Source organism: Lepeophtheirus salmonis, chromosome Z (assembly GCF_016086655.4).
Source record: "Lepeophtheirus salmonis chromosome Z, UVic_Lsal_1.4, whole genome shotgun sequence".
Lineage (NCBI taxonomy): Eukaryota > Metazoa > Arthropoda > Copepoda > Siphonostomatoida > Caligidae > Lepeophtheirus > Lepeophtheirus salmonis.
This window is the reverse complement of record NC_092584.1, coordinates 22,992,938-23,017,304: the sequence shown is the minus strand read 5'-3', so window position 1 is coordinate 23,017,304 and position 24,367 is coordinate 22,992,938. Positions and strand designations below refer to the sequence as shown.

General features: G+C 31.5%; 2 protein-coding genes across 2 annotated transcripts; one reads left to right on the top strand and one right to left on the bottom strand.

Annotated features, from left to right (window-relative positions):
* Positions 1-276: 276 nt before the first annotated feature.
* Positions 277-1,367, bottom strand: LOC121130395 (uncharacterized). Its single transcript, XM_040726152.2, has 2 exons — positions 1,070-1,367; positions 277-1,003 (listed from the first exon to the last, which is right to left on the bottom strand). Exons 1-2 carry the CDS (start codon positions 1,250-1,252, stop codon positions 401-403), a joined length of 786 nt encoding a protein of 261 aa, XP_040582086.1. The 5' UTR covers positions 1,253-1,367; the 3' UTR covers positions 277-400.
* Positions 1,368-16,571: 15,204 nt separating this feature from the next.
* LOC121130240 (putative carbonic anhydrase 5) lies at positions 16,572-18,729 on the top strand. The gene is made up of 3 exons (XM_040725995.1): positions 16,572-16,632; positions 17,800-18,404; positions 18,467-18,729. The coding sequence occupies exons 2-3, from the start codon at positions 17,931-17,933 to the stop codon at positions 18,614-18,616; spliced, it is 624 nt and encodes a 207-aa protein (XP_040581929.1). The 5' UTR covers positions 16,572-16,632; positions 17,800-17,930; the 3' UTR covers positions 18,617-18,729.
* Positions 18,730-24,367: the final 5,638 nt, after the last annotated feature.

Below are 24,367 nucleotides of genomic sequence, written 5' to 3'. Positions count from 1 at the left end.
CTGAAGAGTGTTTTATATTTAACAAAGGATTTCTTTTAGAGTTATAAACCTTCTAAGTTTTCGTTGGAGTAGGATTAAGGATGGATATCGGAGTAATTCCTGTCAATGTACTTGTTGGGATTTGTGTTTGATTCCTTACTAGCAGCAACCCCAACAAAACCTAATGAGAGACAAGCTGCTGTTCTCTATAAATATTCTTCGATATATATTTTTAAGCTGTTCCGATACAAAAATATTGGAGTGTTGACAACACTCCAATAAAATGAACAATATTAATACGCAGAAAATAATTATATTTTGTCCAATTCGGAAGGAAACAGATTTTTTTAAAAGTTATTTTTGTTAAGTATTCATGCCATTATTTTGTTCTATAACGTAATTAGTTTTAATCCACACATGGTTATAATTCATAGTGCAAAGTATTGGTCAATGCAATTCCCTCAGGATTTGCAGATCTTTTCTTACGAACATTCAATATCGGAGAAAAAATACTCCCACTTATTAAGGGACAACTATTTTGCAAGCTAAATGAGGGATCCAGACCTTGAACAATTTTTTCAGTTGGACTATACACAGTCTCATTTTGAATTGAGCGGAGATTCTTTGCTTTTTCATCAGTGAAACATGCATCTGTTAATGTTTTTGTACAAATCTCTGAGAGCTGTTCAACCAAATTACAAGTCGAGCTCTTGAAATTTTGTATAGTTGGAATCTGAGTAATACTTTTTTCAAATTCCTTTAGGAATTGTTTATCACAGCTCTTGCTTTCTGGTACTAAAACGTTTTTGAAATCAAAATAATCGCACTGATTGGAGCCAGTGACTTGTAGCAAATAATCATTTGAAAATGAATTAAATTCCTCGCAATTCATTAGTAAAGGAATAATATCGTAGCCAACCTTTTCAATCAAGTTCTGGATTCGTGCATCAACATAGTTTGATGTCCCAATTTTATTTGCCTCTCCTGAGAAACAAGTGTTGAAGAATATATTTGCACAAAAGACCTAGTAACATAATAATTTAATATATTGATTAAAACACATATTTGAGTCCTTTGTTTGACAACTTACTTCAGTTTCAACGATAGAGCAGACGCTGTCTTGTAAAGGCCTACTCGAATCAAATAAATTTGATTTTGCAATACATTGACCATATTTTTTAGCTTCAATATCGACTTGTGTTTCACTGCATATCTGAGCATTCACAAATGAAGTGATATAGGCAAAAACACTAATGATTTTCCAGTTGAACATTCTGATTATGAATCTGTTCAATTATTGACTTCAGCTTTCCTTTTATACACATCTTTTAAAGCTTGTTTTATTTCATATTTAAAATGGGACTCACACGTTACTTCATAAAACTCAAAGGTCAATTTTCTTTTAAGTAAATTTAGCATTACACAATTTTTTTTTCATTTAAATTTTTCCTCTTTAGTACAAATCAAGAATCAATTACGCATTGCAAAGATTTTTGCATAATTGCATTTACATAAAATTTCACAATTTTTCGAATTTAAGTGAGTTGTAAATTTTAAGGACGGCTAATGTATTTAAAAAAAAAGAAGTTAATACAAAAATGATAATTTGACGAACATTTGGGAAGATTGACCGATTTAAAAATAAATAAAAATATATTTTAAACTGAAATATCTGTCATTTTCTGACTAACTTTTCAACTTTTGTCTGTTATTTTCATCAAACTTCAATTTATAATTTAAAAAAAATGGCCAAAACCAGGCATTTTCCGGAAAATTGGAAGTATATATTGATATATCATGCGCTATATTATAATGCATCTAGGAATACCCTAGAGTTCTCCCAAGCAACGTTCTGTAATCATTTGCTAGTGATAATATAAATTAACATTACTTAAAAGTCTCCTGTATTTGATCATATTACAATCGAATTTCTTAATGTGGTGAAATTCATTGTAGGGGCCTCATTGAAGATTAATGATGTAACTCTAAAGAGGAAAAAAAAATGTCTGCCTTTTGTTGATAATAATTATTAGTTGTTCTTTGGTTATAATCAAGATACTATGGTGCTTTTTGTATGATTATAAAAATATAGATGAATAATTAAGAGAAGAATAAATATTTTGTAGATTAAAAACATATATTTTATATTAATCCTTTGTTAGTGAACTGGGATTTTATGCACCCCAAATTTGATAAAATTCCTTTAAAACTGCTTCAAATTGGTTTTAATGGTGATAAAGTCTAAATATACAACTGAAACATCTTTTGAAAACATTATGAAAACTGTAGTTGTTGCAAAAATGTTTTGTCTTTGAATTATTCGCAAATTTTTCAATTTGAATCAAGGTTTGGTGAATTTGATAAAAATTTTATCCTTTGAGTCGTTCTTTTCCTTTGTTTATTTTCCTTTTTTCAATTTAATTAAGGAATAGGTGCTGCAAATGTAGTATCAGCTATCGCACTCAGTCTCTTCAAAGTGAATGAGGTCATTTTTTGTACCAAAAGTTCCTTAAAAGTAATCAATATTTCATAGAATTGTTTAATTAAAAAAAAGATTAATATTTCAAGTATAATAATCACAAATTATATCCAGTTCATTCCCAAATCTAATGTTGCTATGTTTAATTAGCAATAATTTTAAGTCTATGTCAACTGTGTATCAATAAATATAATTCGCTTAGTAATTTGGGAAACGTTTAACTAAAGTTTAATAACTACGTCAAAAATGTATGTTTAATTCCAAAGGGTTAAATATACGCTTGCTGAGATTCCAGGGATTTTAAAGCCCTTTTTTCATAGTGATTACATTCACATTTAAAAAAAAAACAATCGCAACTATTTTTTGCACGCAAATCACACAACCCTTATACACTACCTAATTACCTACAGTTACTGCATAATATCTTAACTTGCTAGTTCATGTCTTCTCAAGGTCTAAGTACTCCCTTCAACATCAATTACAAAGGGAAGACCTGAAACATTTGAAACGTTATCTTTTTCTAAACCATCAAAATATTACATTCACGTACTTTATTTTTCTATTGCAGAGTTTTTCAAGATTATTCTTGAAAAAAATCTTTAAATTTCTTTGACATATTGGATAAAAACCTTTTTTAAGGAATAATAGTCATTTTTGGATGTAATCAATATTTGTTAGTAAAAAGATGTCCGTTTCTTATATTTTTAATTGTAATTTATATCAAATAATTAAATATTCATTTCCTATGAGTTTATATAATTTGATCAAATACTAAACTCTACTCATTGAAGAGACATTAGAGATGGTTCTAGGAATATTGTCATCAATGAAAAAATAGCCTGTTTGAAAATCGAGTACAATTACACTACCGCAAACTATCTATCCCGCCACTTTGGCGCGCTTTCTTATGAAAAACCTGGCACTTTGGTAACTGATTTTGTTTTGTAAGATTGATTGCTCCAATTTGCACTACTTGGAGAAGAAATGGAATCAATTTACGAATTCGTTGCTCCAAATATTTGGAAAAGACACCGATCCTCCTTGAAATCTACGCTGAGAGCGAAAATAGAAAAATTTCTCGAAATATTGATGAACCAAGTTGAAGCACGGGTTCGAAATGGTTCCAGCGGGAGGCCTGGAATATGGTCGCAAGTCTCGAAAAATAGTTTCAAATGGTTCCAAGTCAATTTTGACGACTTCATCTCGTTGGACTTTTATCCTCAAAAGTCACCGAATGAATCTGATGATTTTTTTATATTTTTTTGTGTGTGTGGAATGGGATGGAACGATAAAGCAACGTTGCAACACCAAATACAAACTTATCAGTTAGAGGATGAAGGAATTTACGAATTTGCCAGGTAGCGAAGGCCTGCTCGCGCTTTCACCCTCATAAAGAAACTATAATCGAGGCTGGATGTAATTTTATTGAACAAATTAAATCAAAATTCATTAGGCTTTCTGGATCTTATTTTATTTCTTTAACTTGATAAATTGTGGGGAGAAAATTGGGTGTGAAAAAAAAATCCAATTTTGGTTTTCAGATACTTTGCACACCCTGTATATACTGGCTCATTTCAAAAGTGTTGAGACAAAAATGAACGAATTCAAAAATGATGTATAATTTTTTATTAATTAAATATACAAAACAATTTTTTTATCATAGTGTATAAGGAATATAAAGGCAAATGTTTAAGAAAAAAAAAAAAAGAACTGGAAAAGAACAGATGCTTTAATTTTCCACCATCTCTATGGTCAGGTGTGGTACTTTTTGGGCTTGTAGGAAAACACCAGTATCAAAAAGGCTATGGACGTTAATGTAATCTTGAGACATTAACGTCCATAGCTGTCTTCGTCATGGAGAGGTCTGGCTGCTCTTTGAAGGACATATCTATAACTTGAGTACTCCACTTTTGTCGAGTTCAAATTAGGAACACAGGCTATAATAGGGTACAAACATTATGGGTACCACATCCGAACATTGGTAAGAGTGCAAAAGACAAAAATGGCAACTACTTCCATACTTACCTTTTACATGGTTTGTACGGCCTCTTAGTTGAAATAATAACTCCTGGACTGGGCTTTAAAATGTGGCCCTTTTTTAATGACTTATAAAAGGGAGGGGCCCATTTGAAGCTCAAAGACAACCATAATGTAAGTTGTGATGTTAATATAAAAGAAAACTTGAACAAAAATCAAGAAAATTAGGAAGTACCAAATATTTTTTAAAGTTTATATACAGGGTGCGGCCTATTTTTAGCAACCAACTTGAATTAAAACTAAATATATTTTCTCCTAACCTATGTCAAATGAAACCTGAATCAAAAGTTATTATAATGATTCAATATAATAATACTGGAGGCCAATAATGGGACAAACTCGACCTCGGAAACGGGAGAAAGTCTTGATAGCAGGGTCTAGATTCCAACATTCATACTGTATCTTGGAGACCCGCTCGGATTTTGTGTTACAAGAGGATCTGTTGGTGTGCTTCTCAACTGTGATTCATACAAAGAAGTTCATGGGCTTGATGTCCCGTGATCTTGGAGGCCAAACACTGAGTCCACAAAGTTAAAAAATAAAATAAGCGTACACCAGGTTAACGTCATAATCAGGAGCAGTAATCTAATAACTTTGCAATCTCAAAATTGTTCCACCCGGTGCATATCGACAAAAGGAAACTCTGATTTTTCCTCGATTGTGGAATAATTACTTCGTTAATCGATTCCATTTTTGTAACTGACACCAAACACTTCTGCCTTACTGCCTAAACAACAGTATTCATCTTATCTGTGCATGCGCAGCTGTCATAAGTGCCCAAAGTTCTTTGTTAAAGAACTCCTGTACGCTGTATAAATACATACAGACCAATAATATTCCATAGAAATATTCGAGTCAATTATAGCTAGATGTTTATTGTAAAATGTAAATTTGTGAGATGAATTAAGGTCCTCTAGAATTTTAACTTTGGTTTAAAACCTTTTTTTGATTTAAGAGATGTATATATGCTCCCATATGACCCATTTAAAAAATACTAAATCCATTACTTATTCTGTTATTGTTACAATCAACTTTGTCTACTTTAAGTGTAATTTGCAACACACCCAAAGGGTTATTAATAATCAATTATTGATAGAAATTGGCGATACTTTGTAGAAGAATACAAATGTAATCCGGATTCACTTTTGACAAGAAATACTTTAGGTTACTTTTGTGTAAACAAGTTGCGTATATGCCTCATATATACATACATATGTACCCAAGATCTTTCCTCATTACACAAATTTAGTATGTTATTAAAACATCGCTTAAAACTAATGTCTAATTATCATCATTTTTATAAGCCATAAAAGTTTATTCACGGGTGACAAATAAAACAATAAACGGGTATTTCCTACATTTTTATTGGATGAAATCACAGGTATATATGTACATAATATATTTACAAATAACAGATTCAAAAAATATATTAGTTACTACATGATGGAGGCTACTTCCGACTAATCCATCAGATGTGGGCTTAGCTGGGTAAAGACGTACAAAATAAAATAAATGCATATTTTTATTTTTTGATGCAGTACAATATGATAAAAGTATGTGGGTTGACATAATTGTATTTCAAGGCATGGCTGCTTGTTTAAATGCATTTATCTCTATATGGATATTAGACATGAATATAATATTATCAAAGAGACAAGAAAAAAAACTCTCGTACAGATATAATATAACAAATATCTTGATGACTAAAGCGTTTTTATTGACGTACTATATGGGATCTTGATTTTGTTATATTCGTTTATAAACAAAGCGACAAACAGGGGGCCCCGTCTTGTGGGAACATAATACAACTAATATAGAAGGCGCTGTGATAGTTCTTTTGAGCATGCGTCATTTTTTAAAAGAACAAGCTACAGACTGTAATACCTCATTGGAAATAATTGATATTTTCTTAATTTACTCACGTCTCATTGCTTAATAATTGAAGGAGATTCCAACTTGTAGGATCATAGTAAAGAAAGGAAAGTTCCACATTTTCTCCAATCCGGGTATGTTTGGATCTTTAGATCTAAATATTAGAGTAATTTGTGGGTCGCTAAACTTTTGAATCTAGGTTCGAAACTACAATTAAATTGATATGTGTCTCAAATTTTATAAGTATTTTATAAGTCCGGTCCTAAATAAAATAGAATCTAGATTAAGGCATCATTTTTGCTTATTACCAGACCGGCAGAGTTGATTCATAAAATGTAGGACCCCGACTACAGTATTTTGAATATCCCCGACTCCTAATTTATTTGTGCAGTCCAGTCCATTCTTAGGAGCGGAGTCCTTGCCACCAATCTTTAAGTCTCTTGGTCTTTCGGACTGTCAGTACTAGAACTGATTAAAAAAAAAGTAAATTTACTTGTTTGTCGTCATCAAGGATTGTACTTTATAAGTTTTAGGACTCCTATGCAGGACTGAACTAAATAATGCTTAACAGAAGAGTGTATATAAGTACAAAAGAGTCTTTAAGTGTGGAGACTACATATATAGATTTAATTTATAGCTAATTGTAGTTATTGGTTATACCGGTAGTTGCATAAATACACGGACTATTTGACTATTTGCAACGTTCTAAGGGCTTATCACGTTGAAGTTGAGACAATAAAGGCTTCTCAATCATCCTTAGAGATTGGCCACCTACTCCTTTTACAGCCCTGGAAATGGTGGCCTTATGAACATTCATGTCTTCAGTCACTTTTGTCATGGAAGTCTTTGGGTTGCCCATGAAGGCCTCTTCACCTCATCCACATTGATTTTCCGTGGTCTGCCGGTCCGAACACCCTTCTTCAGATCTTTTCCCTCCTTGACAAGCTTCTGGACCTTGAACACAGTAGTCCTGTAGTAGTCTAGTGTCCTTGATTATCTCCTTGACAGACCTACAGGCGCGGAGGAGAGTGGCAACCATATGACATTTGGCCTCGTCATTCATCGTAAACGACTTTGTTTGATGCGAGTAATAAAAACAAAAACAAAGGCAAAAGATTTACCGAGTTACTTGTGCTGGAATTTTTTATTTCCGGTCACGGAACCTCGAGATATAAGTGTTTAAAAATTAGTACGCGTATTGATGCAACTACCCGTATATGTATAGTAAATAATTGTATGTGGCAAAAATATTCGGAATATAGGGTATTCAACGAGATGAACAGCAAATGAAATGGATCAAAAATAAATCTATTGCTCATACATTTATAAGTTTCTTAAGATAATTTATGTACTCATAACCAGGAATAATAATATACAAAACCTTTCTCTGCTATATAACTCTATAGATAGTAGTACCTACGTCCTTTTAGGTTATTGTAGTTTGTACAAAAGACCGATAAGGACCGGTCCTAGAACTGAAAATTTTATAAGGATCGGACTGATAAGACTGCAGTCTTTTTAGACCAATCCAACACTAGTGATAAGTCATTCAGGGTACACCATAAATAGTCTACTCTCACAATGAAATTGATTTAATTTTCTTTTCTCTTTCTATCCAAATTATCGCATAGATAATATAGAGAAGGGATCGACAACCTATGCCACGTGTACCACTTCTGGCGCGCGGAGGTATATTCAGTGGTACGCACAAATTAGAATATATTACTGTAGTGTGTATGTATTTGACCATTATTTTTGATAGTGGCACACTTATTGATTAGAAAGGTTGAAGTTGGCACTCTGTGGCTCAAAGATTGCCTACACCTGATCCAGAGTGACGGAAAGAAAAGGCTTAATATTTTATTATTGCTCAATTATAATCCTAAATAGAGGGGCTTCCAATTACGAAAAATAACACCAATATAATTTAAAAAACAGTATCTTGTAAAAGAAGTTAATTTTACAAAATAAGTTCTCTCAAAAATTATGTCTTGGATCCGTTTATGCTGCTTCTACGATTAAATTATTTAAATTATAGATTACTTTTCTCAAAACAAAAGAAAAGAGTTCGGTACAGTAAAATAGCCTAATGTAGTTTAAATATTTTTTTTTTTATATTTTATTCTTTAATGATTTATTTTCCTCATAAATAAAATACTCCTAAATATACTTATAACTTCTTCAAAAAACCGAGGATGATATAAAATATACATTGGTTATATATATTTTTTTTTTCAAAAACATTAGATGTCTATTTTTTTATGTAGTAAACAATTTAATCAACAATCACAATATGGTCAGCTGTAACTTTTTTAAAAAATCGCTTATTACAGATATACTTCTAGTTGCGAGGTATCGTGAAGATAACTTGCAAGCCTTGGGGAAATTATTTAAATTATAATACACCTGGTTTTCGTCAACTAAGAGGCATTTTATCATTTTATAAGTCATTATCTCTATTTATATTACTTTTGGATAATGTTTTACATTCTTTGAATTAAATTTGTTGGTATTATATTAATATTTACGACGCAAAATATATGTTCGATTTTGTAAAAAAAAAAAAAAAATACCTAATCCAATGTCTCCTTGTTATTTAATTAATATGTTATGTATAAATTAAATAAAGAAGGATAAAAAAAATATAAAATCAACAAAGATTATATATGAATATAAATTTATGGACTGTTTCGTACCGTAGATAAAAACATACCGAACCGAACTGTATTACAACGCCATACCGTGACAGTTATAAACGTAGGTATATTTTTCAAAATATATATAAGCTAATACCTAAAGTATGTGTTTGTACACTTTGATATCTTCTGAAAATGGAGAAAAGATATGTAGAATAATATTTTTGGAATCTTTCAAAGTACCAATAATGTTTGATACTCACAATTTATTGATGTGGAGGGTAAAAGTTTGCACAATAAATGAGTGAATGCTTCACCAAAAATCCAATTAGAGAAATATTTTAATTCAACTTTATTTAGAGTGCTTACTGTTTAAATCTCTAAACAATAATTTTTTAGAGATAATATCCTATATGAAGAGTTAGCGTATATCTAAAAAAGTGTTAAGTTATTTTAAAATTTTGATATATAATTCAGATAAAATATCGGATAAACGAGGCCATAAAAAAAATCACTAGTTCTCAATTGAATAGAAATTCTCTTAATTTAAATCTCAAACTCGGTATTTTTTCTACTTGTTCAAGATTGATTTTGCAAAAATTTGATGGGTAAGATTCCATGCATCAGTTCGAAAAGAATGATATTGTTTTTCTCCGCATATAGCATATCGTAAATAGGAAAAATCCAAATACACTCAACTTTATGAATCAATCAACGAAAACTGTTAATTATGCTTTGATTAAATTCAAGAATATTTTTTTTCTGTACATGTCTAGTTTCTAAGTGAACTGATATTTCCTAAAGCAACATTTGAAGACAATGTAAGAGTATATTGTTACAAAATATTGGTGTAAAAACTCAGATGGGAATTGTCGTATTTGATGTTTACTATAAATCGCCTTTGATTTTTTTTTTTTTTGATCATATTGATTAATTGAAGGAATAAAACTTGTGAAAGTTAACGAATCTATTGCTTTTTGTAGTTTAATGAATCTTAAATTACTAGCAATGAGTACGATAACCAAAAAATAAATACTTCATTTTCAAAATAATTACAAATGTTTACATATAATAACACCTATTAAATCTAAAAATATAAGTAAGATTGATAGCAAGTATTCATCTGAACTAATCTAATTTGTGGCATTATTGTTTTAGATTATAATTTACATGCAAAGACAGATAAAGTCCGACATAAGGTTCAGAGATGAACTGCGGCAAGTCACACTTACAACCAATTTCTGTTGAGTAATACAATGCAGTGAGATAATTAACCACTATTAATTTTCAATTTTATTTCTTGTATCTTCAAAACCAGTTCCATGTGGTAATTGTCGTATATTTTTTCAACAAAATATATTACTTAGTTTTAAGCCCACTATATAATAGCAAGATTTGTTCTTTACAAATAGTCTTGCGCTCGTTTAAGGTAATATTTTTTACAACTATTGCTATGGTAGACTTCAACTACTTGATTTATAATGATATTTCCTATATAAATACACTTATTTAATCCGAACATAATATATTTATTGATTATTCATACCTACTTATGTCAGAAAAACAATAATTATTGTCACGTAAAAAAATTAGAGAGTCAATCAATAATAATCTTTTTCTCTTTTTTTATCAATTACTTCAGGTAAGAGTATATATGTATATTTAAAAAAAAACTTTAATTGATTGTTCATTAAGGCAATGGAAAAAAAGAACAATTTTTTTTTCATCTGATAAAATAGATTATGTTATAACATGAACGCTGAAACATATTTTGGCAGAGGGGTAAATGAAATTTGATTAATTGTCATCAAAATAAATTAAATCCGTTGAGATTTTACAATTTTTACCTTTTTTATTCAAAAACAAATTGTTTGTATCACGTGGTCATTTTCACTCATCTATAAAGTAAAATACAAAATGTTTTTCGAACACGACCATAATTTTGTGACTCCTTGCGCACGCCTAAGGAAATTATTGTGCTGAGGAAGCTGACCAATTCAACTATTTACAATGAAAAAATAATAGTAACACTTTGAGACAAAAAAAAAAAAAAAAAAAATTATTTTAATGACTGATGTGAACTTTTAATCTTTAGAGCACTTACTATTAAAAACAAACAAAATTGATTTGATCATAGCAGCATTTATATTTAATTCAAATGTTTAATATATTGTGAAAATCCATGTGAATTGTATTGCACTGAAATATAGAAGTATCCATACTAAAGCACTGCCAGTTGTACCCAGCATTGTCCAGAGTAATTAGGCATCGGCTAAAAGACAAATTTTACTATAATAATATGGAAGATAACTCTGTAAGAAATCCTCAGTTTTCCTATCCATTTTTCATGAGCACAGTTACCCATCTCCTTGAGATGATTAAATTATAATAAGAGTTTGACAACATTTTTAATTTGATTTGATAAAGTACTTTAGTCTCTAAATCGCCCACTAACAAAAACACGATAGTACATACAAAACGCCTCCGGGAGTTAATTCATTTTTACATACCAGCGTTTAAATTCTACTCAAATCTTAACATACATATACAGGGGTTGGAAGCAAAACCTGGACTGTTAATAAATGCTAATAATGTAATTATAATAGAGATGTATTGTCATTTCCCTCCGCATATTCCGAAACTCCTGTTTTTTCTGCATAAGTAAACAATAGTAAACATTTCTCAAATCTTTCATCATGAGTGAGCAAGAAGCAAAACGGCAGAGGATCTCATACCTTCTGGATGCCAAAATTGAGGTGGCAGAGATGATTGACATTGTGAAGTGCTCCAGGAGCCTCATTTTCAAGGTGGGCAGGATAAAAAAGGATGGAAATTATCTCTCCAGGAAAGAAGGAAGTGGGGGACACAACTTGAAAAGGGATTCTGAGTTTCTTGAGGACCTGAAGAAGAAGAACAAGGAGGACCCCACAAAATACATGAATCGCCTCATTAACGAGTTTGACGTAAACGAGGGGACAATCAGGAGGGATCTGAAGGAGGACTTGGGGTTGTCCTCTTACACAAGGACCCCATGCTACCTGTTGGCGGACACTCTGAAGGAAAGGAGACTGCAGAGGTGCAGGAAAGTTCGTGTGTGGATCAAGGCAAATGTATCCACAGAAAAAAATTCTCTGCTAGAAGATTTTCACGGCAGACCAAGCCTACAACCATCGGAACAGCTGTCGACCTTGGGGATCACCAGAGAATGTCAAAGGGGTGTTCCGTACAAAAATATCGGTTCAAACAATGGTCCTGGGGATCGTGGCGTCCGATGACAAGAAGATGCCACCCTTCTTTTTTAAGGCTGGGGAGAAAATCGGCCAGGAGGCCTACCACAAGGTGCTGAAGTTCACCATACTACCATGGCTCAGGGCCACCTACCAAGAGGACAACTATTTGTGGAACCAAGATGGTGCACCCTCACATACATCGGTCAAATGCCAGAAGTCCTGCACCGACAACATGGCTGATTTTTGGCCCAAGGATATATGGCCATCATCTTCAGTGGATTTTAACCAGTTGAACTTTGCTGTTTGGGGCACTTTGGAGAAGGAGAGTAACCGGACATCTCACCCGAAAGTGGACTCCCTGAAGTCTGCCATTGTGAAGTAGTGGAACAACTCGTCCGAGAAGTTCATCATCAACTCCTGCAAGGATTTCCTCCACCGCGTGGAGGCTGTAACTGCTGCCGAGGGCGGAGATATTAAGTGAACATGTTCACAAAGGTTGTGTCCTAAAGTTTTGTAAAAAAAAATTACAAAATTATTTATCAAAAAATAAAATTATTGACATTTTTCTAAAAATCAGTCATTCAGTCCATGTTTTGCTTCCGAACCCCGTACTGTAAATATATATGAGTTATGTCATACGGTTGAGACCAATAAAAAACGAATACAAGCAGTTCTCTTGTTATACATGGACCCACCTTTACATTATTATTTCTTATATCAAACATATATCAGGGAGGGTTATATGCAATGCACTCTGTACAAACGTTTAATGCAATATGGATACACCTGCAATATTTCATTAGTATGACTACATTGTTATTTCTTCGATTATAATATTTGATATGATTTACATCACAGAGCAATATATACAATGAACCCGGTGACTCCTTTGCCTATAATTATACCGACAACCCTGGCTTTATTATTATGGATTAGAGAATTTGAAATATAAAATACATTTCCCATTTACTTTTATAAAATATGCCTTTAGTAATGTGTATCTTGAGTTGCATTAGTGCGATAAGTTTAACTAGATTATGTTAGAAAGATTACTGAATAAAGTTATCTTACCGTTTTGTGATTGTTTGTCCATCTTCGGGTAGCATACAAACTTGAATTAACCTATCCCATATTATAATTTGCATGTCTTGTACGGTCGCACGAGTTTTAATGTAAATCCCTAAAGAGGGTATAGATTACTTGGGAGGGGGAAGGGGGGTAGCTCCAAAAATAATGAACCCTGTTACATAATTACTTGAATAAATAGTTTTATTTTACACACATAGTAGTATTGGGTGCCCACGTTTCCGGTCCGAATATAGGGGCATAGAAACAAAGAATGGAGGTAGAAGAAAATAGACTGAGAGAGGAATTTAGAAAGATTCAGAAGGAGAAAAGAAGAGGCAAGATTTCGGGAGAAGAACGGAAATATGGAAAATGAGGTTTTATTTTGTTAAAAAAAGGGTTTCAATGACTTTGGAAGCCCAAAACATATAATAGGAATTTGCTTAGTTATTTTATACGTCTACCTGCTAAATTTCAGAATGTTTTGAACAATTTGGGATTCCATATATGATGAGATCAATAAAAGACTTATAAATATTTTTAAGTATTATATTATAAATTGTGGAAGGGAATGGGCTTCAAAAAAACTGCCCATGCGACGCCACTAGCCCTGATAAAGCATAACATATTTTATTCACAACTGTAGCCAATATCATCCCCTCCCTGTTTAAATAATTATACATGTTCTTGAGATAGAGTGCGAGTAGACTCCTTACTAGTTTACAAATATTATAATGATTAATGATCGTTATAACATTCCAAAAACTGAGAGATTATTTTTCTTCATTATATTATTGTCCTCAAGGCAGTAATTGTTTTGGGTGTCGCCTGTATGTGCGTCAGAACATCTTATATAGAGTCATGGGTAACTCTTTTTATTTCCATCCTAGGAGATTTATTAAATTTATCATGGAAAAAAAATTATCAGGGGCGTCCGTAGGATTTTATTAAATTTTCAGGGGTAGGGGTGGAATTTTTGCGAAAAATGTCAAAAAACATAAGTATTCAAACAAAATTACAGCAAAATTTCAAAAATCCACAGTTATTCAATTAAAAACTTTTTCGGAAAAAAATTTCAAAACTTAAAGTTGTTAAAATAAAATAAAAACTCAAATTTATGAAAAACCATTTTAAATATAAAATTTTTTTTGGAAAAAAAAAATTCAAAACTTAAATTTCAAATATAAAATTTTATGAAAAACCATTTAAATATAACATTTTTCTTAAAAAACATCAAATATTCGTAATTTAAAATTTTTACTTTTTTAGGGAAGGGCTACAGACCCCCCCAGCCTACTCCCTGTTGGCGCCCCTGATTGTTGTTTCATTTTTTTGTTGAAAAAATAGGTCAATTTTGTATGATTATATTTAGTTATATATGACCGTGATTAAATTAATTGGATACAACTAACTTGGTTCTATAAAGAAGTTCGTTATATACCGTTCTCTCAGAAAAATTCGGTCTAGATTGGACCGATAATTCAGAAAAAATTAATTGGTGATGACGTCTGGTATTGGTCTGGATTTATAGGCATTCCAATAATCACGTGGATTTTATTATATCAATTCAAGAGAGTTATTGTTCGGTGATGTCTTTTAATCTTTATTTGACAAACAAGCAAATAATTTATAAAAATATAGAATTATATAAAAATAATCCTGGGGAAGATGCATTTACAAAAATATAATTTAACCTTTTAGTTTAAAATGTCTTCACCAGGTTAAACCTTTATGACGCAATGATCCAAATTTGGGACATTTGGAAAATTACTTATAATTCAAATAACTCTGAATGCATCTGTTAGAAACTTATCATACTGGTTATGCACACGTTTGAAACAACACTGACACTCTGTACGCTGCAAAAATATGCGTGGTATTTGAGTTACATCTAAACATTTATAAGTGTGCGCCTGTTTTGAGTGCTCCTCATTCGCTCTCACAATTTTGTGCTATGAACCACATGAGCTATGTGCTAATCTTTTTATGGTAAATATGGGTTAGTTATACAGAATATACTTCATAAATGCAAGAAAAATTTAAAAATCTAAATCTAAAATAATTTGCGTCATAGAGAGTTAAGGTTTAAAACATTAAAATACTCATATATCTAATTTAATTAGGTTTGCATCTAAAATCAATAAAATACAAACATACAACACGGAGAGACAAAAAACTGGAACTCCCTTGTAGGTAGAAGTGTTTTGTGTGTTTTGGTCAAAATCTGTCTGTCTTGCCCAGCAGTCAGTACGATACATGAAATTGAAAATTCTAACATAGCCCATTACATGAGGCTCTAACATTGTGACATTCTATTAACATTGGCTTGAACGGTATTTTTTACCATCAAGGAGGAGTATGAAATAAAACAAACGATTATTTTAATCCATTGTAATCTATTTTAACACAATACTACATAATGAGGATCAAAGTCATTTTTCATTTTTGTGGCATTTCTCCTAAAAAAATTAAAAATAGACGTTTAATAAAAAAAAGGGAGAAAAAAGGACAGATATTTCAGTCATTTACATGTCATTTTGAATGGGTCAAATTTATATGCAAATGAATATACAAAGAAAATTCTACAAATTATAATCTATCTATAATCTAATATTTTACTGTCAACTACTTGTATTTTTTTACAGCTAAATAAAACTACTATTTTTAAAGATTTCTTTGTTTGTCCATCACTTTTTTTGGTTTTTAATAAATTAAGGAAACCTCCTTATTCGTATAGTTTTTTTTTAGACGCCAGTCTCCTGTTTGATTTATAACTCATCCTCTGTCTAGTTTCCTTCACCTCCAAAAACACTTCTTGTGAGTGAGGCACCCATGCAAAGTTTCAGCCTCCTACCTCCAACTGTATGGCCACCCCTACAATATAAAAAGTTAATATTTTTAGTAAATGTGCAATTAATAACTATTTGAGTCGAATCGAAAATAATGGACTTGAGTCAACGCAACACTTATATTTTTTTCAAGTTGTGAGTAGTATGTCTGTTTTATAAATATATATATATCGATATATTCAAAATATTAGAAATTCGTTGAGCGTCTACAAATAAGTGTTTATGTTCTATCATAGGGATCAATATGATATTTGTGTGTTTTATTTTGTACTAATATATATAATTAAGTCATCTGTGGATTCGACTATACAAATTTGACATTGAGAGAATATAAGGGTAATCTAATTTAATTCTATCATTAGTTATTCTTTAGAGACTAATCTGACAACATGAATATAATTGCTTTCATATTTTTATCTTTGTTTGTGCAAAAGTTTATTCGAAAAGAGATCATCCACGCAATCATGCCTATTGGAAAAGCTTTGGTAAAAAAATAAATTGTACATTATCGTGGAGTCAGAATCAAAACTTTGTAAGCAATAACAGGGCACATCCATCAAGAAAGTCCGCAAGATCATATATATATATATTTTTGTTTGGGAGGGGGGTTTGTGTTTGGATTTTTTTTTCTTCAAAAATCCACAGCTGTTCTCAATAAAAAGTAAATTCTGATATGAGACTCGACAAGGTGGTGAACAGATTGGCATCTTTTGACAATGAAGACCGGGGGTGCATGAAATACCAGTCAGTCATGACGACAACTTGTAGCGAATCCAAGTTTGGATGAGAGTTGTGGCAGACATTCTTCTCTAAGGCCCCTTAAACTGAAAAGTCCAGGGGTTGACTGGAAGAATGCAGCTTGGAGGCAGGACAAATGTCAACCATTTTGTTGCTACATAAGTTTTGATTATTTTTGGCTGTATCGTACATCTTGATGTTGTAGGTAGTTCGGATGGAGATGGTCACGGTATCTGCAGTTTTCTTGGTACTGATGAAGGGACGGAGGAGATTGCACACACGTTGCCTTACGAGTGGTTTCTCCGACATTTCTACACTGAGAGATATGGGATAAAAGCTTGTTTAATTTTGTTTCAGCTGTCGTTTAATTCTGTAAATCAACCTCATAATTTTGAAATAAAGGGGATAAGATCGTTATTAAATACTACTGAAACTTTTAGGTCCCCAGTCTGTACGTCAAATATAACCTCTCAAATCTTAACGAATAAATAAAAGCACTACCAAGCATGTATTTTAACTAATCCATTGATTGAGTACGACAGAAATTTCCTTCAAAAATTAGTCTCAATATTGTTTTAAATAATAATTTACAAGTATTGTAATTGAAAGTCCTGGTTGAATCTCAGAGGTGAATGATCATAAGGCAGTCCAAGTTCTAAGCAAAACAATGCATGGAAATGATTACTACAAATCCATTATCCATTGAACAAAACAATGCAATGATACGATTATGATAAATCCTTTTTCAGTTGTATGCATTTCCAAATAGATTTTATTTCCCGTATTTTACAATAAGTTTAATTAGTTGTACGATTATATTTCTTTATAAAAACCATAACTACCTTTTGGTTCTGATCCCACGAGAACTACAAACCTTCATCAAATTAACGTTATTTCCACTTAATTATTTTTAGAAAACTTTGAAAAAAGACTCTGCAAGGAAGGATCACGCCAATCTCCGATCAATATTGAGAAAGACAAAGTCATCAAAGCAAAATTTAAGCCTTTTCATTTTGAAAACTATGATGCTGAAGTAAATGCATTCATGTCCAACAATGGGCATTCCATTGTGCTTGAAATAAAGCAATCTACAAAACACACCTCCCTTCCTCGAATATCGTATGGAGGACTAGGAGGAACCTACGAAATTCAGGAGCTACACTTTCATTGGGGCATCAACTATAATGAAGGATCAGAGCATAGGATAAGTGGAACATCATTTCCAATTGAACTCCACATGGTTCATAAAAAAGTGGGAGACAAGTTTGATAAAAATTCCATGGATTTAAATGAGTTTGCAATCCTGTCAATGATGTTTCAAATAAGTACATCTCAAAATTCAAAATTGGACCCAATTATTGAGGGAATCCATGAGCTTCGAGAAAAGGAAATCAACAGAACCTTGGTCATGCTTCAAATTAATAAAATTTTGCCTCGAAATGTCACTGAATTCTTCCGTTATGAAGGCTCATTCACGGTCCCTTCCTGTAATGAAACAGTTATTTGGACGGTCTTTAAGGTAATATTTTTATAAGATATAACAAAAAACACTTCTCTACACCTTTCCAATTACAAATCCAGGAACCTTTGAACATATCAAAGTATCAGTTGTATCTATTTAAGCAATTCAAATACCCCAACAGCACAACAAGAATCATGAACAACTATCGTGAGGTACAACCATTAAATGGAAGAATTGTGTTTGACGTAACAACAGATAAATTGATTTAATGGATGAAAGCATTGAAAGGATAATTTTATATAGAATTAAACCCTTGATAAGGAGACGTAAAAAGATTTAAAAAAATATATGTATTTGTTTCTATTAAACGTATAATATCCAAGATCAATTCACCAGTCTGATTAATTAGAAAGACGTTTCGGGAAGTATAGAAGGAAAGAAAAAATAAAGGATTTTTTTTTCGGTTTTTACTTGTAATTTTTTGAGTTTTTCAGAAAAAAATTACTGAAAAATAAGGTTAAAAAAATTTTTTTTAGAGATATATTTCTTAAAAAAAACCATTTGAACACATTATGCAGAGGAGCAAAAAATGTACTATTTGAATTTTTTTTCCAAAATTTTTTATTTTTTGTGAATAGCAATAGACTTTTGAAAAAAATATTCAAAATTTAATATTTTAAATTTTTTCCCAAAAAACTAATTTTGTATGAAAAGCAATTGATTTCTGAAATTTTTCCAAAAAAAATTAATATTTAATTTTTGTTCTTAAAAATTTAATTTTTGTCAAATGCTATTGTACGCCTCTGTAAACAAAGGTTGTATAATATCGTCATCCATTCCTATAAATCCTTCAAATTTATTAGGTATGTAGTGATGCAATCAAAGTTTAGTTTTGGTTAAATGGAGAGATTGGATAACCATAATAAAGAATATTCATAAAAAGTCTATTTCTCAAGGTCTGATTAAGTCATAAGTTTCAAACATTTTACAAAAATGCATTCAAGGCATATATACCATAAAAACGAAAAAAATAGTTCCGTTTGAAATATCGAACAAAAACTATTGAAATACATTAAGTACATTGTGGGATTTGAATAAAGTATTGTACTTTAGGGTGAAATACATTAAGTACATTGTGGGATTTGAATAAAGTATTGTACTTTAGGGTGAGACTATGTTCCAAAAGTTGTTACATTTAACGGATAAAGCGTAACCTTTTTAGATAGAGTATTTATGAACCTAGAGTTCCTTGCAATTTATATATATTTACTTTGTGCATAAGGCCTATATATTTTTGGAAAAGTTAATATAAAAATTTTCTTCTTCTTTTTTTTCTTTTTTTTGCCTTTTTGAAAATCTGTTATAACGTTTATTTTTGTAAATTATATACTATTTGTAAGAGTTAGGGAGATGCGAATATTGCCAGTATAAGTCAATAAAGTTACAATGTGACTATTAATAAAAATTCAGACAAAATGGTTTATATCTTTTTAGGTCGAAAACATTTCCGACCACCCTGAATTGCCCTCGTTTCAAAAACAATCACCGATTAGCACGTAATAAGTACAATTGTGCACTTGTAGGTCGACCAACGTTACAACACTACTAACGAGTCGAACGGGTCAATCGGCATAGTGCAATGAAACTTTTGGATATTTGTTTTATGTTTGACAGTCTTCATGAATCGATCCCAAAGACCAATTCTACCGATCCTAAGACTAGATTGAACTGTACCAAATAAATGAGGACCGATACAAAACTAATATGTACTATCAATAAATGGTTAATAAGCTGTTTTGGACATTCACTTCACCCTAATATAAGTTACCTTATATTTAAATTTGTACATAATAAATAAATAATATCCTACATAAACTGATGCAAAAAAAGGGTTTCCTATTATGTCTCGTGAGATTTGGGCGGAATCAGGAAATCCAATAGAATACTTTTTTTTTCTTTCATTGGCAGGATTATTTAGGAAGTAATGTGACTACTTGGGGGTCTAAAAGAAGTAATAATAGATCTATGTCATCGATCCAAGATCTACGTGATCTGAACATGTTGTGCGTGCACTCTGTCTTAAAAACAGTCTACACGACATTGAGCAAGATAATTTTATTTCATTTAATAATTATTTACTCATTCTAATCGTGATTTATTTCTCTATATCCCGCGGAGGGAAGTATTTGCAATACCTGAGTGGGTAATACAAATGGATAAGAGAAAATCAAACATACATAATCACAGAACCTCTCTTTCTCTAATGACATGTTGTGAAACTTTATTAACTAATTAATAGGGTATTTAATGAAAAGTCAGAAATTGAATTAGGGGTGTCCACAGAGGATGGACTTGAGCTCTTCCAAAATAAAATCCTGCAGACGGCCTTGTAAATACTGTTTAGGGGCATTTGCAAACCACGTGACCCCATATGAGGAAAAGGGGAACCGGCCTTAAACCAGGTCTATCCTTGCTGGAGAGGGAGATGAGGGTGTTAACATAAAACCTAGTATACTGGAATAACGTGTGAAGATGGCATAAATGACGCCAAAAAAATAATAGCCATAGTAAAAGGATTGACCTTTTCTTTTTAAAAAAAGTAATTTGAAGAATACGAATAAATATATGTTAAAAAAAAGACTTAAATATTAATTTTAAAAGGTCATAAAAATACTTTTTCTAAAAAGCTCGGTTTAAAAATAAAGTATAAATTATTTTCTAAATATTAAGTGTGGGTTACTTTTGTATTCTTCGACGAATTATTGCCAATTTATATACAAAAAAATTCCATATTGACCCCTTGGTTTTATTGCAAATTATACTTAAAGTAGCCGAAATTGATCGTCAAATTTTTATAGATGATAGTTTGATTAATTTTATTTGAAAGATCATATCGGGCCATTATAAGTATCTTTTATGTATAAAAAAAGCTTCTATAACATAGTAAAAATTATTGGGTATCTAAACTCATCACACAAATTTTGATTAGAATCCCAATAATGGACTCAAAGATGTCTATCAAACATTTGGCTGTATATAAATATAAAGTAAAAAATAATTGGGATGTTTTACTTTCCTTGATTTTTAATCAAGATTACTTTGAAGTTGATGCACTAAACATGTTATTCACAGAATAAGAAATTGAAACTAATTAAGTAAAATTTATATAAAAAAATGGATAGAGATTTTTAGAATAGATATAATTGATTTTTGTCCATTAATGCTTCCATTATTTTATCCACACTATCACCAATTAGTCTTCCAGAGCGAAGATCCTTTTTGACATCAAAATTATCAGAACGAAATCTACGAAAACCAAGTACCGTGTGACTGGCCGTTACAGAATCAAGACCAACAAAATAATTCACATTATCAGCCGCATAGATTGTGTTTTTGCCTTGTTGTAAAATATGGCTTATTTTGTCTTTGTTGTTGTCCATCTTTGACGTGCACTCAAACAATACTGAGTCGAACCCCAGCACAAGTGTCTTACAAGTTTTTCAAGTACCAACTTTTATCCTTTTAACACCATCTAGCGTCAGCTGATGGCAATTATATGGGGTTAGATACACATTACTAAAACTATCTATTTGGAAAATAATTGATGACTATTATTACTCTACCTATTATAACAATGATAGGTCAGTTTTCGGGGCGATTCACACCCCCAAGGAATGAAGGAAGTAAAAATTGACAACTAACAAGGAATTTTTGTAATGTTTGATGTAAATGGGTCTAGTGGATGGATAAAAAGAGATCTACAAATGTGATAAATGAAATGAGTGTCTGCTTATATTTTCATCTTTCATTAAAATTCAACATGAATCGTATCCATGCAATTACAAGAATGCATGCGTTGTTTCTCCTCCTCAGCAGGGGCTCCTCTTTACATAAAGAATCACTTACTTATGATAAAAATATGCTGTATCTCCTGCCTTCAAATTCGCTTAAAATACGGAAATTGTATCATAATTACAATAATTAAAATGGACTATTTCTTTACACATTCACAGTCTATTGACCACCATTGAGCAACCATATTTTATTGAAGATGTTTAATCACCTCAAATTGAAGTCAACGTTTTCCAGAGTATTCATCCTTATAATATCTATACATTTGTTTTCTTGATTTTCAAAGGATATAAGTAGATCATGAAGCGAAGCATACAACAGTGACGTGCTTTTACGCAACACTAGTTTGATCAACACTGATGTAAATCTTGTGAATCATTGTTGTAATGCTCCGTTTTCTTGTAATTGGTAATCTGAAGAATGAATTTTCGTTTCCTGAGCAGTTGTCATTATTATTTAATTCCTGAGTAATGGGCATCCTTTCCTAAATAGATTCAGTTATATTCAAAACCTGATAGAAACATGACTGCGTACTAATAAAAGACAGCGAGTAACTCTAAGGATTTGTTGCAGAGTAATAATTGTCAGTCCTTGTTGGACTCAGAGTAGAATTGGGATTGGACATCGGAGTAATTCTTGCCAATGTCCTTGTTTATTGTCAGAGCTGATTCTAGCTGATTTCCTCCAAAACATTCCTCAAATTGTCAGAGTTACCATGTTGATTTTAAGGTTTTTTTTTAACATGTCCATTATACATCTATTTTTATAAATAGGTATCAAGTGAACTATACTTATCTATGGCAAATGGCACTCACATATAATTTAGAACGGACAAAACGTCAAACTTAAAATTATTATAAAGACATTTCAAAGCCACAAGAAAATTATGGAATCAATTAAATGCTTAAACCAAAAGGTCTCGGGGGATCTTTTTGAGCAAGCTTCAAAATAATTATTAATTCAATAACTAACAGGAATTACATAGACAACCTAAAAAAGTATGTGCAGTTTTTAATAATAGACTTTAAATATTTGTTAAGTATGAAAATTGGGAATCGTTGCCATATGTCAGTACAATTGGCGCAAAATTCAAAGTGTAAGCAGAGATGTAGCAATTTGAAAAATTTCCGATTTATATGCACTGCCCCGTATATCTGTATAATATAAAATATACATTTTACCGACCCGTTAATGTGCTAATATTTTTTTCCCCTGCATAAAAACATTTTCTTTTGAGAAAATTAAAAAAAAAAACTTAATTTGTCAAAGTTTGTTACCTCTCTGGCCATTGTTATGTATTTAATATGTCCTTTCTGGTTTTTATCTTCTTGTATATTCGTCTATGTATTATAAGTACTGAGTTTTACGTATTATAAATAGTATCGTCTTTTGTAAATATATTAGAGTATAGTTAGAATACACATGATCTAGTGTTACATTATTCCTCCACGTGAATTCTTCTCCTCATGTCTCTTGGTCATCCTGGATCTCTCCTATTATAAATAAGATTGTGTCTTTCCCTCGTCAAGACGCAACAGCCATTTTTAAGTTGTGGATGATATTTATTAAAAATGGCATTTGTGGTTTCCCCATTTGGTCCAAGATGAGGTTCGTCCTCTACTTCAAAAACTAACTATTTATAAATACCTTCAAAGAGGCTAATGTTAATAGAAATACAAGGTCTTGGAATTAGGGCTTCATTGTATCTTGCAACCTATTTACAAAAAAGGCTTAAAATCAATAGATTGTAGTTAGCCAATTCTGCTATCCAAACTATGTAATTACTAATCAATAAAAGATGAAAAGGAACATCCAACCAATCAGTACTAAGAACACAGATTAGAGGAAAGGAAGAAGAAACATCGATAGCTGACAACAAAATAGAGTGTAAATTTTCGTATTTGTGTGCTAGGTAACGCAGTGTGTATTAACCATGCGATGCATTTGTTTATGTTTTGTTATTACTTGGGCTCCGGCTCCAAGACACGTCCTATCTCAAATCAGAGGCCCCCTAAATGACTAAAAGCAAGGCGCAAAATATTTTACTAAACAACCAAATACCGAAAAAATATATACAAAATACCATTTTTGACTCATAGGATCATATTTAAGACGGTACAAGAGGTCAATTTTTAACCCAAAAACCAATTTTTTTAAATAAAAACGAC